The sequence below is a fragment of the Schistocerca piceifrons genome, chromosome 2 (genome assembly GCF_021461385.2).
Source record: "Schistocerca piceifrons isolate TAMUIC-IGC-003096 chromosome 2, iqSchPice1.1, whole genome shotgun sequence".
NCBI lineage: Eukaryota > Metazoa > Arthropoda > Insecta > Orthoptera > Acrididae > Schistocerca > Schistocerca piceifrons.
The window spans coordinates 728,092,914-728,110,366 of record NC_060139.1 but is presented as its reverse complement, the minus strand read 5'-3'; the positions used below and the strand labels follow the sequence as shown (position 1 = coordinate 728,110,366).

The following is a 17,453-nucleotide window of genomic DNA, read 5'->3' as shown; positions in this document are numbered from 1 at the left end:
GGAGGGAGCCATATTGAACATCTCTGAACTTGTTTTTGAGTGAAAAAAAAAACCTTTTTAAATACTCTTTGTAATGATGTATAACAGAAGGTTATATTATGTTTCTTTCATTAAATACACATTTTTAAAGTTGTGGTATTCGTTTTGAATCACCCTGTATATTCCCATCAATTGATATGTAGGCTAATGGTGGTGGTGGTGGTGGTGGTGGTGGTTAGTGTTTAACGTCCCGTCGACAACGAGGTCATTAGAGACGGAGCGCAAGCTCGGGTTAGGGAAGGATTGGGAAGGAAATCGGCCGTGCCCTTTCAAAGGAACCATCCCGGCATTTGCCTGAAACGATTTAGGGAAATCACGGAAAACCTAAATCAGGATGGCCGGAGACGGGATTGAACCGTCGTCCTCCCGAATGCGAGTCCAGTGTGCTAACCACTGCGCCACCTCGCTCGGTTAGGCTAATGCACAATATAAGTACACAGGTGCATCATAACACTTGTTGACACTGAGGAGAGTTAAAGTGTGCGGAATTGGAAGGACTTGCACTGGGAAAGGATAAAATTAGAGGCAGGAAGATTGATTTTGTGGAGTTATAGATTTAGAATGGAAAGTAGGAATGAATGTAGTATTGGAGGATGGCTGATACAAACACATGTGATCGGAAGTTGGAATGACTAGGATGGTGCAAGAGCACCCAAAACCCAGGGTAAAGGGGGACTAACACCCCCACATCCTCCAAAACTCATAGGGAAAGGAAAAAATATGTATGGTGCAGTCAGGATTGTCTTTCAAGAAAATGATTTAAAACTCAGTATTACATAGGTTTTTAACTGGGTTGGAACTGGAACTGTTTTATGGCTACTTAAATGTTACCATTCATCTTCCAAAATATTAAAAATACTCCATACCCACAGGTACAGATCCCCCCCCCCCCCTCACACACACACACACAAACTATTGTATGGGTACCTTTGGGACAGAGAACAAAATGGTAGTTGTGAAGAGGAGAGCAAAGGGAAGTATGGGGAAGAAGGGGGGGGGGGGCTCTGATTTGGGGTAGGGATTGGGAGTACTTGATTGGACACATTAGAAGAGATAACTGTCAGGAATAATTCTGTTTTCTGTGAGTGGTAGTCAGCTAAAGTTGAAGTGGGGGAAGACATAGAGAACTGAGATGTGCAGTTCATTAGATGTGTTTGTGCAGCCAGGCAACATATTTGGATTGGAAATTAAGGAGAAATGGTGGTCTTGGAGTCCAAATTGTGGGATTTGTAGCGTATGTGGAGGTGTTTAATATCAGCAAGGAATGATGGGATTTTGACACTTTGGTAGAGGATTCACGTAGTCAACGACTGAATGGGTGTGGAAAGCAAGACAAAGTGTATGTCTTCATGAATTAGGAGGAACAAGAGTTGCACTCTATCAAGGGGGTGGTTTGGTAGTTTTGGTACTCTAGACCTACATAAATGATGTAGTAAATACTAGGATTATTGGTAGTGTTGTAGCATGGTAGTGGAAGAAACATACGTAAATGTGTAAGACAGAACCTGGGAGACAATTGTTTGTTTGATTTGCACGTAATTAGAAGTGCACATCAATCAGTATTAGTTCATTGTGCATTTCATATCCTTGTAGAATTTAAACTGAATTTTATAAGCAATGAAAATTAGTTGATCATATAACCTCTGCGCCTTTATGTCGACAGAGACAATTTCAAGTTTGCTATAAATGCTAATTTATATTATGAAGGATAACTATCTACAACAAAAATGTTCCATAGGTTACGTGGCCCTTTAGGCATCCTCACTCAGTTTCTAGACTATTCACTGCTTCTAGTAAGACACTGATCGCATATGGAAAGAAAGTGATCGTTATGACCGAGATAATGCCTGATAGGTATGTAACAAACATAACATACAGGTAATGCAGGCACGGCCATAACTGATCAAAGCTACTACATAGCCTACTGATAGCTTTGCAACTCTTGGAGGGACTAATAGAATTTGAAAAGAGTTAATAAGTGGATGAAGACGACGTGGAAGAGGATCTTGGTAATGAGGGCATAGGAGAGGATACATTGGATCAAGGGCTTGTGGGTGTGTAGGATTTTATTCTAATATGCCTTGCCAGTTCAGGTTTCAGAAGGCAGGGTTTCGGTTTTAGTTGACGATCGAGGGGATCCCAAGGTATTTTAATGTGACAGATATTCCCTTTAGTACTGAAATTTTCAAATATTGAAGCGAAATGGAACACTTGCATTACCAGAGCTTCGCTTTCAAGAGCATGAGGACTCAGTGAGTCGCGAGGATAATTATTAGTGCTGGCGTCTGTGAGGGCCGGACCGCGCACCTGAGAAGTTGGGCATGGAGGCGAAGAGCACGCCGACCTCGGCGTAGCTCTGGCTGTACAGCTCCTCGTGCTGGCGCTTGCGGCTGCCCATGAAGTGCGCGGCGACGTGCGGCGGCAGGATGTTGTACACGAGCGCCTCGTTGCGGCGCCGCATGTCGGCCGCGCGCTCGCGCTGCTCCTCCACCTCGGCGCGCCACACGAACAGCACGCGCATCGCCTTCTCCGTCTGCAAAGACGCCGATACACAGACGATACCGCAGGCAGCGGGTACAGGTCACACAGCAGGGCACGTCAAAGGCACAATCAAACAGCAGGAGAGAAATATTGAGATACTGAGTGGCGTATTTTATGACTTTTGATTTTGCGTTTCTAGTATTGAATGTAGGAAATGATTTGAAATGATTCCAGGGCCCACTCTGGCTACTTTCGCGCCCTAAAGTCGTCGGCACACGGGACGAGATAGCTAACGCTGATGTGGTGCTCTACGAGTTTTGTGACATCATTGCCTGCTATTTCACATTGAGGAGCCGTTTCGTCACGTGAGACACAAAAGCTCTACGATATTTTGGCTGCGTGCCACGTCAAGTAGAGCAGTGATTACAGTGGGTCTTCTACAAAACATTTGTACTTACGTACTACGAACACAGAAATTGAAGTACAATCGTTTTCACTGGTCATCTTTTAAAGAAACCTTTTGCACGTCATGGACGCTAATTGTTTTGCACCTCTGCAACTATTAGTTTCCAAACTAGTTTTCTATGTGCCCTCCCCCAATGATCCCATCGATTAGTACCTACTATTATTCTTGTGACGTTCAGGTCCATTACACTTCGTTAGGGCCTTCCGTAACCAGTGCTTAACAAATAATTTCCAAACTCGGTTACCATTCGTATATATTATCACCATAGAACCAGTAATTATGCCTTTCAACACTGAATCTGGTAAGCTCTTGCTGTTTAGTATTCCATGCGTTACTACTACTACAACGACCACTATTATGACCGATGGAAATGTGGAAATATCACGCCAGTTACGGTTAAGGAAACAGTTTGATTCGGAAACGAAAATTTCGCAATTAACAGTGTCGCGGCGAATCATGCACAAGAAGAACTGTAATTGAGGTGATGCGCGTTAGGTGGAACAGTCCGCCGTGACTAATTAGCGCTGTTCACCAGAAAGGGACTAGTTGCTAGCGGAGTAACGCGCCCGTGACGCACTCCATGTACATCCGTACACATATCATATTATTTTCTAGCGGTATTCTAAAACAGTGAGGCAAACGTATAGCATACACAAACGACGAGTATGTGGATATGTTTCTTGTCTTTCGTGGACATGATAACCGGGCTGGTGTTGCCTCTGGTGAATATGCAGCTAGATATCCTGATCGACGTCATCCACATAAAAATGTGCTTTGCCTTCGGGGGACATATTCTCTCCTTCCAGCATCGCGTCACGGAGGTCATGCACAGACTCGCCGTACTCCAGCTGCAGGGGAAGCTATTCTGGAGGTCACACGTCAAGAACCCCAGCGAAGTACAATTAGCGTAGCAAGTCAGCTGCGTGTGTCACAACGCACGGTCGTTGACGTGTTGCACGAGCATGGGTTGCACTCCTGTTTATGCGACACCTGCATCCTGCAGACCGTTGTCTGCTGGTGCAATTCAGCGAATGGTTCCAAAAACAACAGGGAGCAAACGAATACTTCATGGACACTGTAATACGGTCGGATGAAGCAGTCTTCACTCGTGAGAGTGTCTTCAACATGCACAATGCCCACCGTTGTTGTGACGTCAACCCGCACGCCACCCGCGACTATGAATATCAAATTCGCTTTGCATCAACATCTGGGACAGAGTACTGGGAGACAGGACTTGTGGTCCCCTACATGTTGCCTAACCGGTTGACGGCACAAGGTATCATGCATTCCTTTCAGGCGATGTTCCTGAAGCATTGGATGAAGTTCCACTTCAGCAGAGGTTGTGGTCCCAATATGATGATGCATGTCCACATCTTGGAATTAATATGCGACGATATTCAGACAGGACATTTCCAGGGAAACGGATCGGACGGTGATGTTCAGCTGCATGGCCTCCGCGTTCACATGACCTAAATCCCCTGGATTTCTTCCTGTGGGGACACTTGAAGGAGCATGTGTATTCTTCTCCGCCTACACATGTGGAAGAACTGATAGAGCGTTTTCAGCTGCTCTTATATCTGTGGATGCAGCCATGTTGGGAAGAGTCCAGAGCTGTGTGATTCAGTGGGTCGCGCATTATTTAGACGTGCCGGGGAGTCTCTTTGAGCATCAGTCCTTTTGTAAACGTCATGCGGTCGTAAGTATGAAAATTATTATTATTATCACTGGTTGCTAATGTGTTACATCTGAAAGCACGTACTGCACGTCGTATAAACGACCAGTACTACGCTTGTCCGTCTTCTTTTAGAATACTGCTGCGCGGTGTGGGATTCTTACCAGATAGGACTAACGGAGTACATCGAAAAAGTTCAAAGAAAGGCAGCACGTTTTGTATTATCGTAAAATATGGGAGAGAGTGTCACAGAAATGATACAGGATTTGGGCTGGACATCATTAAAAGAAAGGCGTTTCTCGTTCTGACGGAATGTTATCACGAAATTACAACCACCAAGTTTCTCCTCCGAATGCGAAAATAATTTGTTGACACCGACCTACATACGGAGGAACGATCACCACGATAAAATAAGGGAAATCAAAGCTCTTACGGAAAGATCTAGGTGTTCATTCTTTCCGCGCTCTATACGAGGCTCTGAGCACTATGGGACTTAACTTCTGAGGTCATCAGTCCCCTAGAACTTAGAACTACTTAAACCTAACTAACCTAAGGACACAACACACATCCATGCCCGAGGCAGGATTCGAACCTGCGACCGTAGCAGTCGCGCGGTTCCGGACTGCGCGCCTAGAACCGCTAGACCACCGCGGCCGGGCTCTATACGAGATTGGAATGATAGAGAATTGTGAAGGTGGTTCGATCAACCCTCTGCCAGGCACTTAAAAGTGACTTGCAGAGTATCCATGTAGATGTAGATGTATTTTTGAAGTTAATTTGTCCTCCGACAGGCCATTTGTTTCAACTGTCTATTTCTGACTTGTCTGACCACGGTTTTGTTACTGTCACCGTTACAAAACACTGTACTATGTAAATGTCGGATACGTATGGCTTAAGAAACGGTATATACTACGCTATTATATGACAGAATGAAACTGGCAAATAAAAACAAATACGCGTCAACCCACAATCGAACCTTCGACCTCATGCATGCTAACTCAAAACGCTATCCGCTGCACCAACTGCACAGCCCTTCTCCTATAAGCTGACAGAGGTAGTTACTGTACATGTGATTACAATGTTGACAGACTGCCAAGCTGTAACGTCCATTTACTGCCGGAAAGATGGGCAGAACGAAATTTCGTAGAGACATTTTTGTATTGCTAGTATGTGAGAAATCACGCTGCAAAATTCGAGTGGGCGAATTTTTCTTCACCCTGTATATATATCAAAGCTGTATTTAACACAGGACACTTTTCAATGGTCTGTTAAGAGCACAATTGTTATTATTCTAATAAACATTTTATATATTTTATTGTTGTTATTATTACAATCTTAGGCTCCTCTGGCACGTGAAATATGGGGATGACGGCAAATTATATTTTGTGAGGGTTGGGGAGTGACGGTGAAACATTTTGAACCGAACGCTAGATCCTCACCTGTCGCAGTAGGCATACGGAATATCTTTACTGATAACTGACCGAATTTTTAGTTGATGCCGAGGAGGTACGTGGCAGATACTCACGTGCCTGGCGACGAACGCGAGAGCCAAGGTGACAGCCAGCAGCAACACTCCCAGGGACAGCTCGGCCGGCGCAGAGCTGCAACAGAAACCACAACACGTGTCTCGACATGCAGCCACTAGGAGTCATTTTCATCTGCCGTGTTAAAGCATTATAAGTCTAATTAAAACATTTATTACCTAAAGTGTCGATTAGTTTCATAATTTTGAGGGGTGTTTCGGATGAACACTTGCTTGGGTAAATTGTAGCGTAGTATTATCTATACCAGGTCTGTTCAGTAGGCGGCTGGGCGAGCTCGAGCGCGGTAAAATGGGATAAACAGACGTCATTATGTAGCGCAAGGGAAGTGCAGACTGTGCGTTGTTTTCAAAGGAATGACCGTGTGTTAAACTGGCCATAGTCTTAAGCACTAGGCGGACTACTTAAACTGAACACTGCTTAAAGTGAATTTTAAAATTGGTGAAAAGCCACATTACAGCCGGGCGGGACGACTAGCTACATAGAGCTACCGTGTGACAGGCAATTGCGTGATAAGTTTCACAATTTGAAAATTGTATACTAGTGTAAAAATTATCTTCAACATAAATTTTCACGACTTCACAGGTTTTCAGCTGCGATTATTTCATCGTTTGGACCTATACACTTGTTGCGAGTAACTTTTTCCGCAGTGAAGAGCAAGAAATCTACTCTCAGAAGCTCACTGACGGATTTCAACTTAAAAGCATTTGGATCTGAATTTGATGCCGGAATTCTGAATTTATTTCGCTATCAGTGTACTTAGCCGTTTTGTGACACCTTCAAAAGTTTTCGGTGCGTCTTTTTGTCTCGATTTTGTGGTATAAGAAAAATGCATTTGATTCAACACATCACCATTCTGTTAGAACTCAATATTATTCAGTTATCCTATATAGGCTGATAGGAAATATTTTGAAAATTCTTATACAAAATTATATTGTTACTAGTCTAATAGGACAGCTTCGGGGATTCCCGCCGATGACGAATGTTACGGCTGCAAGAGGTCCTTCAACCTGACGCAGCGGTTACAAGGACAGTCCGATGTGGACTCAAAAATGATTTAGTAAAGACAAAAGTGTATGGAATGAAACCATATCATCAGATTTAGCATTACTTTTTCATTTTACTTGGAAAAAAAAACTGAATCACTAAAGTCTCCTTTTTGCGTTCAAAGAAGGCTACCCGCTTTAGCGATCTAGGGAAATCACGAAAAAACTAAATCAGGACGCGGATTTGAAACGTCCTCCTCCTGAAAGCGAGACCAGTGTTCTGACTACTGCGCTGCCTCACTGAGACGTTCAACAAGAAGGGGTACTTCATAGGACCACGCCACATCAGACCATGAAAATCTGTCAGCTCAGGTACCCCACCTCGAAGTCATTTTCGTCAGAATGGTTATAGTGAAACAAAGATCAAAAGGGTATTGCGCTCTTGACCAACAGTGAAATGCGTGAGCGACGATAATAACGATGTGGCACCCAAGTCTACGACCTTCTCGCCTTGCCAGGTGACATTTCCAACAGGAATGTTCATATTCTGCGGAAACACGATGTTAAGTATGTTTTCCGACCGCCATATAAGATTAGCACCGTTTTAGGGTCTCTTCAAAATGGTTCAAATGGCTCTAAGCACTATGGGACTTAACATCTGAGGTCATCAGTCCCCTAGAACTTAGAACTAGTTAAACCTAACTAACCTAAGGACATCACACACATCCATGCCCGAGGCAGGATTCTAAACTGTGACCGTAGTAGGCGCGCGGTTCCGGACTGAAGCGCCTAGAACCGCTCGGTCACATCGACCGGCTTAGGGTCTCTATAAGATGATTTTGCTTTGCGTAAGGCTGGTGTCCGCCGTATCCCTCACAGTTATGACATGTCATACACTGGTCAAACTACCAGGAGCGTGGTGGAGCTCTCTGTTGAGGGCCAACGTCTTGCTGCATCAATAAGCTCCCCATCAACCATGTACTGCATCCCGTGGAGTGCATCTTTCATGGAGGCGAACAGATGGCAGTCGGGAGGTGCGATATCCGGGCTATAGGGTGGATGACAAAGAACAGTCAAATGAAGTTCTGTGAGCTCATTTCGGGTGCGCAGACTTGTGTGAGGCCTTCCGTTGTCACGGAGAAGGAGAAGTTCAAATGTTCAAATGTGTGTGAATTCCTAAGGGACCAAACTGCTAAGGTCATCGGTCCCTAGACCTACACACTACTTAAACTAACTTATGATAAGAACAACACCCACACGCATGCACGAGGAATGACTCGAACCTCCGGCAGGAGGGGCCGCGCAGTCCGTGACATAACGTCTCAAACCGCGAGGCCACTCCGCTCGGTGAAGGAGAAGTTCGTTTGTATATTTGTGGCGACGAACACGCTGAGGTCGTTTCTCCAGTTTCCGGAAGGTAGCGCAATACACTTCAGAGGGAGGACATCGAACTGAATAAGCCCTTCAGAGTTCCAGAAGACCTTTGCCATGACGACCTTCTAAGGGTGCTGTTTTGAACTTTTTATTCGGAGAACGGGTGGGATATCGCTCTATGGATTACCATTTTGTTTTCGGTTCGAAGTGATGAACCTATATTTCATCGCACGTGTCGATGCTCGACAAAAAATTCTCGCGATCAGCCTTGTAATGCGCAAGCAGTTTTGCACAGATGGTCCTTCGTTGCTGTCTATGCTCATCTGGTAGTCAGCGAAGAACCCAGCGGGCGAGCAACTTTGAGTACCTCCACTGATAGACGAGTGTCAGCACTACTGACAAAGACGTTCAGTGAGCAGCGAGCTGTTTGATTGTGATCCGTGGATCACCTCGAATGGAGTGTCCGCATGTTCCAACATTGCAGGAGCGACAGCTGTGTGCAGGTGGCCGGCACGCGCGAGATCGGACAGGTTTGCGCGAACTTGCTGAGGTGATGACTGCCACCTCGTCCAAAGACTCACCGTGCTTCACTGAGAGGCGTCCGTAGACATTCTGCAAGCGTCTGTGAATATTTATTTGTGATGTTCTGGTTTTCTGCAGATAGAAACTCAATGACATCTTTCGGCTTGGATCACACCTCCACTACAGACGCCATTTCGAAGGCTACATACAGCGCCGCCACCGACCGGAACTCCATGAAATTTTAGGGGCTGAAGCGGGAATATTCCATATTGTCCCACAGCAAATTGTGTATTTTTCAACAGAAACTGACAGAGAAAGAAGTGTTTTGCATTGCTTATTGAAAGCCCTCGTAACAACATAAGGATTCTCGCGTGCACTTTCAACTGTTGGCATAGTTTTATTAAGGAAACGTGGGAGTCTAAATTAACAAGTGACGTCATAGATAAAGATGGAGTTTTTTTTTCTTAAATTCTGCATGCAGTTCTGCTCTAATCCTGGTTAAACAACAGAGGGACAGATGTAAGGCTTCTTGATCACCTCCTGGTAATTAATATTCACTACCAATAACTCCTGACGTTGGTCGTCGTTTGTTGTGTTTTGGCGGCAGCTGTTAAGGTGTGTTTGTTGTCTTTCTACATATGCCTTAGGTACCGAGATTTTGAATTTCCTTGCACAGTTCTTTAGAGGTGAATTTGTGACTTGAAAATGATAGGTTGTGTACTAGTCGAAATACTGGTGATTGTCGAAGACGTCTTCTAGCTGCATTCCCGAAAGTTGTATAAACGCTTTGTCTATTTTAGAACTTAGATGCGAGATTACAAAGAGCAGCTGTGTTAATAAATAAATTTAGCCTCCGACTCCACATTTCTTAAAGGACGGCCTTTTACTGCAGATTTAGACTGTGGAATGCGGCCTGGATTCTTGTGACAGAAAACAAGCGTTTTTTACCACTTTGTGTGGGCTTGCAAAAAGGAGTAGGCTTCGCCGTCTACTAGTTCAAATGGTTCAAATGGCTCTGAGCACTATGGGATTTAACATCTGAGGTTCAAAATGGTTCAAATGGCTCTGAGCACTATGGGACTTAACTGCTGTGGTCATCAACTTAGAACTACTTAAACCTAACTAACCTAAGGACATCACACACATCCACGGCTGAGGCAGGATTCGAACCTGCGACCGTAGACTGAAGCGCCTAGAACCGCTGGGCCATACCGGCCGGCCATCTACTAGTGAAATAAGGAACAGTTCAGTGGTGCTTAGGCGTGTGATTGATGTACGATAAATTATGTAATTTTTGTCTCACGGGGCCGGTGAAGAACGGGAGACGTTGTGGCTCAGAAGTAATATTGATGTAGCAACAGAGTGAGGTGGATGCTGGAGACATCCGTGAAAGAACCACAACTTGAAGAGAAACATGGATCGATAAAATAGGACTAATGAGTCACTGGAAAGGAAAAGGCTTGGAGAGACGAGGAGGGAAATTAACAAGAAATCAATTGAATTTTTCTTCGGAGAGCTATGCCGTAACTAGAGATACATTTTAATTGAAACAGAAAGTACGTAATTTTGTTATGGATTTTCGATGGACGGTTGGATTTCTTCCCTATACAGCTCGTTTTTATCTGATGAAGATAAAATACTGTAGCTGATTCGTATCAGAAATTCAAATATTTCATGAGACGAGGGTACATCACACACGCTTTTTTGTGACATAGTACAATGATGAGATGTCTTAACAACTACGTAAATTTTTCCTACGTTGTTGAGCGTGGTACACTTTAAGAACAGGAGAAAGATGTGTTCATGGAAGCAAAGGTAGCACATGACACAGAGCGCCGTATAATGTAAGGAAATCTTTCGTCAGTTTCTGCAACTCGTTAAAAATACTATAAAAATGCTGGTCACGCCTTATTTACTAGTCCAACATCTAAAATAAATTCAATACGATTCACCAAGTAATTACCGGACATTCTGTGACTGCTTGATCACTTCTTTGCAATAGATAGTGAAAATACACCGATAATCTCATATCTCCAACCATGTTGATGTCATCGGAGCTATTTAAGATATGGACGGTATTGTATTGCCCAATGGGACAGCAGCTGATTAGTAATAACAAAGTGGTGTTATATCAGCTTATGAGCATTGAAATATATGTCTGACGACAGAGCACTAATTCCAAAATTTTGGCTTTTGCTTCGACTTTTCTGTGGAACTGTCATCACTATCGCTCATACAAGAAAAATCTGCGTCTCGCAGTTTACTAATGTTTAAGAAAACTGCTACAGTTTTAAGCATTCTTAGCCAGGAATCAATGAACGTTTAGTAAACATTCGTATTTGGCCTAAGATGGAACAAAAGAACGAGCAAATGTAAAGAGAAGTAAAACGGTGCTGTCTGCATGGAGACTATCTGGTTCAGGCACCACGGGCAGCGATAAACACCCTTATCGTCGGAACGCAATATTAAGCAGTGTGGATGTGTCGCTGAGTAATCGAATTATAGACGTCTTCGAACAGAGTCCAATATCTGGTGCGTAATCTACTGGAGAAGTGTTACATAGCATTAGCTAAGTGGTGTAATCCTAAATGTTTTCAATGTACGACATGTTAGGTTAAAGCGAAAGCAACGGATAAAAGAAATGCGGACTGTGGAGTAAAACAGAAGGTTGTAAACTTTCCTTTCAACATGTTCACCTGCACTTGTGTATGAGAATACATCTTCATTGATTTCTGGAAGGACGTATAACATCTCGGCTTCTATAATTTTCTTTATGTCATGGTAGCTGTTAAAAACAGACGCAGCTGAAAGCGGCAGAGATCTCCCATAATACACAACGGCACACAAAACCGTCGATTTAAGTAACCATTCGATATATGCCTGCATAATGCTCTCTCGGATATTGCTTGGTTGTCTGTAACGCCCTTCGCGTGCTTGGGTATATTGAAATCCTGATATCCGCTCTGTTGTGACTCGCTTATGAGAAGGTGACTTTTTATATTAGGCGGCTTCAGTTAGCGTCAAAAGTATTCTGCGCAAAGGGAAGGACATCAGCAGCCTACAATGCAGTTTGCATTCGGGGCAAGAGGGGATCAAATCACCGAGTGACCATCCAGGTTTTAGTTTTTCCATGGCTTCCCTAAATTTACTTTCCTATCCTTTTGCAGTCAGGCCTTAGACTTCACTTTTAAAGACTCCGTCCTCGACTGATCTACCACCTCCCATGTTTTCCTGTGTTGGAACAAACACACGGAACATTGGGTCAGGCAATAATATCGTACATCCGCAGACATGCTCTGATATTGTGCCAATACGATATATGAAACCTTACGATCTAACGGTAGCGTATTCTCTTGCACATGGTGTGTCTATGAACCCTTGGTGATAGTCTGTCGTGATCGATTACACTTCTATATCTAGTCTGGATCTCTTCAGTATATGTCTTCCACACCTGCATCACTGATTTAACGTCACACAGGCCGTTAATTTACAATGTGTAAAACAAAATCGCATTGAAGTCAACTATTGGCCTCCGTTTAAACTTCGTCAAATAACTACGTTCGGAGTCGATGTGGCACAGTGAATTCTGATTCAACATTTACCACTCGAAGATAGAGCTGTCATGGTTTCTCTACATCTATTTTTGTTCACTATTGTTTTAATGCTTCCGTAAACTTCAAGCAGATGTGTAGGGATGTTCACAGACTATAATGACTCTGTACCGCGAGAATCTTAGTATATCATATATTAAGGGGCTGCAGTTTATTTGTGGAACTTAGAGAAGTCTTCGACAGTCGCTCCTGTGAATTCTTAACTCTGAATAGCAGTGTGATGTTAAGGACTTGTAAAATTTCTACATCGGCTCGTGGACTTTAATGCTGAACTGCAGTATTGGTTCGTGAAACTGCTGCGCAGGTTACCAGGCTTTGAAAAGTAATGCACAACAGATTTTTTGAACTTTAATTTTGAAGTCATGTGGAGAGCCAAGCTCGTGCATGTTGATAGAGCTCGCCAATCAGTCTGTTGTACTCACAGTATTAAGCAAGGATTTAATAAACATTTTAATTACTGAATAGTACCCAGCTTGGGCTAAGGACATTCATTCACTTCGCCAACCACAATCCTGTCAGCAATTTAGTCAAGTTATTGGGATGCCGCACTTATTCATAAGTTTAATAAACACAACAAATACACATAACAGAGACTTTAGTCATCAGTAATAATATTATCCTTCACTATTTACAATGGTCTGCCAAAGCTGGGGTAGCTTTTCGATTCCACGACTGTAGAAATCACGTTGTTTTGAGGCGAAGAACTCGTCGTGCCATGTTCAGAGTGCATTTTTATCCGGTAAAGAAGATTCAATAATAGAATTAAATAAAGACAGTTACACACATTTAAATACATTCACTCTTCGAACATGTAGATACAGTATAAATTTTATTCGTGTACCTGTAAATTTCAGTTCATAGCGGAGTTTGAGATATTTTAAACTAGGCGACAGTAGTCTGTGAATGTAACAAGTTATGACATCTATTAGAAACGTAAAGAACTATTTTCACAAATGCTGTCATTTCCTTGTATGAAGAAACTCGTAAATGCTTCGCTAATCATCGGGGCTCAGTTGGAAGCCATTGAATTGGAGACAGTTGTACCCCAATCAGTGAGATTGCAGTCTGTTTCGGGATTCTGAATATCTAAAGCGCCAATTGAATAGAATTTGATAAGACATCTCTCAGAAGGACACCTAACAAGGCTGTCAGTCAATGCTAAGCCGAATAACTGCTTGCGTACGGGCTAGAGGTGGACCAACGCCTTACTGACGTGCTCAATTTCTGAACCTCTTTCTCTTGAACGCATGTACACCTGTTTAGCTGGGTGGTGACGTGCTTGCCTCCCACGCAAGCGGCCCGGGTTCGGTTCCCGGCCGCGTCGGAGATTTTCTCCGCTCGTGGACTGGGTGTTGTGCTGTCCTCACCATCATTTCATCCTCATCACTGGCACGCAAGTCGCCCAATAGCCGGCACGGTAGCTCAGTGTGTTCGGTCAGAGGGTTAGCTGCCCACTGTAATAAAATAATTGAGTTAATGGATCGACGACGAACTTTAACAAGCGTCATGGCATGTCCACCCTGAACAAATAGAACGAATGTAACGAGATAAAAAAAAAAGTGGCGTTGAATGAAATAAGACTCGCATTTGTCGGCCGAACTTTCCCGAAAGGGGCCTGCCGGCCAACGATGACATACGCTCATTTCCATTTTTCTTGAATGAATTATCTAATTTTTGTGCAATTGTACTTATTTGTGTGCCTCCCGTCCCCCACACGGATCCTCTATGATCTCATTCCTTTCCCCCATCTGCTCCTATTCCTCGAACATATCTGCATCCTCTACACCTCCCGCCACCTTGATCCCCCTCATCCCCTGGTTGCTCCTCTCCTCTCCCATCCCCTCCCCCTGCCACGCCTTCACTGTTGTGTCCCCCCTACCCTCCATCTCTACACCCTTCCTCTCCTTTCCCAAGGTGGCTTCCATCAACTCCCCCTCCCGGATGATGCCCTCTCTCCCTCCATTTATCCCTCCTATCAACTCTGATCCTCAGCCCCCCTCCTTTCCTCTGTCCTTTCCCTGGGCTCCCTCTTCCCCCCCTTCCATCCTGTGTTTGCTCCCCACCTAACCTCTCCCTACCCCCCTTCTCCCCCCCAAGTCCTTTTGTATTTCCCCTCCTCTGCCTTCCCCACTCCCTGTCGCGTCTGCCCAGCACGTCCCACCCCTCTTATGGGTCCTCATCCTCCATTGGCCCCTTTCCCCCCTCCTCCCCTTCGCTTTTCCTCTCCTTCCCCTCTTTTTTATTTTCCCATCATCTGTCCAGTTTCCCTCCCACCTGCTCTCGGCTGTGGTATGACATATTTGCCAACCTTTCAGTGCAGTGTTCCAGTGAATGTTCAGTGTTGTTTCGTCTTTCCAAGTGTTGCAAACAGAAACCATGCTGTCGCTGGGTGTGAATTTTATATCTTTTGCGAACAGAAACCAGACTGTCGCCGTGTTTTTTAATTGTCTGTCTATTATTTTACCTGTTGTGGTGTCACCGCCAGACACCACACTTGCTAGGTGGTAGTTTAAATCGGCCGCGGTCCATGTAGTACATGTCGGACCCGCGTGTCGCCACTGTGATCGCAGACCTAGCGCCACCACCAAGGCAGGTCTCGTGATACGAGAGTGGACTCGACCCCAGTTGTACGAGAACCAAGCTACCGCCCAGTTGTACGCGAACCTAGCTATCGCCCAGTTGTACGAAGCCTTTCTCTCTCATTAGCCGAGAGACAGAATAGCCATCAGAAGTTAATGGCTACGAACTAGCAAGGAGCCATTTGTATCAGTGCCTATAGCTTACGAGTATTCAAGAGCGATGTATTCCAAGGAATAAAGAAAAGATAAGTAAAAAGCATCTACATACTTTTCTTCGTATTCATTCATAAGTTTTTATGTTCCAGACTTCACGCCCGTCTGCTTATTGCCGTTCGTGCACCATCGGCCACAGCATTAGTCTAGCGTGCCTTTCTTTTGGCTACTACCGTGTGGCGTAACAGTCTTGTTACGTCACTACAGATTGGCGACGAGTAAAAACTTATTTCTGATTGCTTACATTTCATTGCTCAATCATGACACATACAAACAACTGGGCGCACCTCCGTTGCGTGCCGCAAATGTTAAGCTAACTACATATTCCGGACAGAAAATTCCTGTGTTAGGACAGTGCAGCCTTCTTGCAACATTCAAGGGACAAACAAAACTTGTGTCATTTTACGTTCTTCGTTCTTCTTCTGCAGTGAACTTGTTTGGTCTAGATTTATTTAAGTTGTTTAACATGTCTATTGTAAATCAGGTCCTATCAGTGAATCAGACTGTGCCTACAGACAGTGTTTCTCGGCTGTGTGACGAATTTGCAGACATTTTTGCACCGGGCTTAGGTTGCGCTAAAAACTATGAAGCACATTTAGAACTGAAGGTAAACGCGCAACCGAAATTTTTCAGGGCGCGCAATGTTCCCCACGCATTGCGTGATGAGGTCGCAAGAACATTGAACAATGTAGAATCACAAGGTGTGTGTGAATGTGCGCAATGCCTCTTTCATTTCAGCTCCGCTTCATCGCTTACGCCGTACAGGTGTTCCGTTTCTCTGGACGACGGAATGCGAACGCGCCTTTCGCCAGTTGAAATCGGCGTTGCTTTCTAATACTTGCCTTACGCCATTCGATCCCCAGAAACCCCTTTTGTTGATGGTAGATGCATCGGATTTCGGGATCGGTGCTGTACTTGCGCACAAAGTTGGCTCACATGATCGCCCTATTGCCTTTGCGTCCAAATTGCTCTCGTCTGCGCAAAGAAATTATTCACAGATAGAGAAAGAAGCTTTGGCTCTCGTGTTTGGTGTTACTAAGTTCCATGATTTCTTGTATGGTCGTCACTTTACCATCATCACAGACCACAAACCTTTGACATCGCTTTTTCATCCGACCAAGCCTGTACCTCCACGTACAGCGCAGAAATTCATTCGCTGGTCTATTTTCCTCTCGCAGTACCGCTACGATATCTTGTATCGGTCCACTGCTAAGCACGGAAACGCCGATGCGTTGTCCCGTTTGCCTGTTGCTGAGGATAAAGCATTCGATTCTTCCGAACTTGCTTGCATGTTCATTGATTCGGAAACCGATGAAGTGGTCGAATCGTTTCCGATTGATTTTCGTCGTGTCGCTACAGCCACAGCTGCTGACCCTGTCCTTGCTACTGTTTTACGTTTTGTTGCTACGCAATGGCCTTTGTCAAAGTCTCGGATCGAGGATCCGTTGGTTCGCCGATTTTTTGCTCACAAGGAGAGACTTTTTGCTCGACGTGGTGTTTTGTTGTTGCGTTCTGATAATGATCAGTCCCGAGTCGTGGTCCCACGTTCGTTACAGTCCTCTGTTTTACGGCTTCTTCACCAAGGACATTGGGGTATAGTGCGAACGAAACAACTTGCTCGTCAGCACTGTACTTGGTTCGGAATCGATGCTGCGATTACGAATATGTGTTCTTCGTGCCCGGCGTGTGCCGAACAACAGTCCGCACCGCCGCGGAAAGTCTTTGCGTGGCCAAAAGCCACTTCCCCGTGGCAACGCTTGCACGTTGCTTTTGCTGGTCCATTCTGGAATGCTCGATGGTTGGTTCTGGTCGACGCCTTCAGTAATTTTCCTTTTGTTGTTCGGATGTCTTCCACGACGTCCTCCGCCACCATCCAAGCGTTGTCTGCTATCTTTTGCATTGAAGGTCTTCCGCAGACTATTGTTTCCGACAATGGCCCACAATTCATGTCCGCAGAATTCCAGTCTTT

At 44.5% G+C, this 17,453-nt stretch overlaps 1 protein-coding gene across 1 annotated transcript in view; it reads right to left on the bottom strand.

Moving 5' to 3' along the window:
* LOC124775800 (adenylate cyclase type 3) overlaps positions 1–17,453 on the bottom strand; it is a 458,110-nt gene that overhangs the window by 79,472 nt on the left and 361,185 nt on the right. Inside the window, exons 15-16 of the mRNA XM_047250630.1 lie at positions 6,184–6,259; positions 2,347–2,572 (exon numbers count right to left, since the gene is read on the bottom strand). Of these exons, the coding sequence (XP_047106586.1) occupies positions 2,347–2,572; positions 6,184–6,259 (302 nt within the window). The remainder of the gene's footprint in view (positions 1–2,346; positions 2,573–6,183; positions 6,260–17,453) is intronic.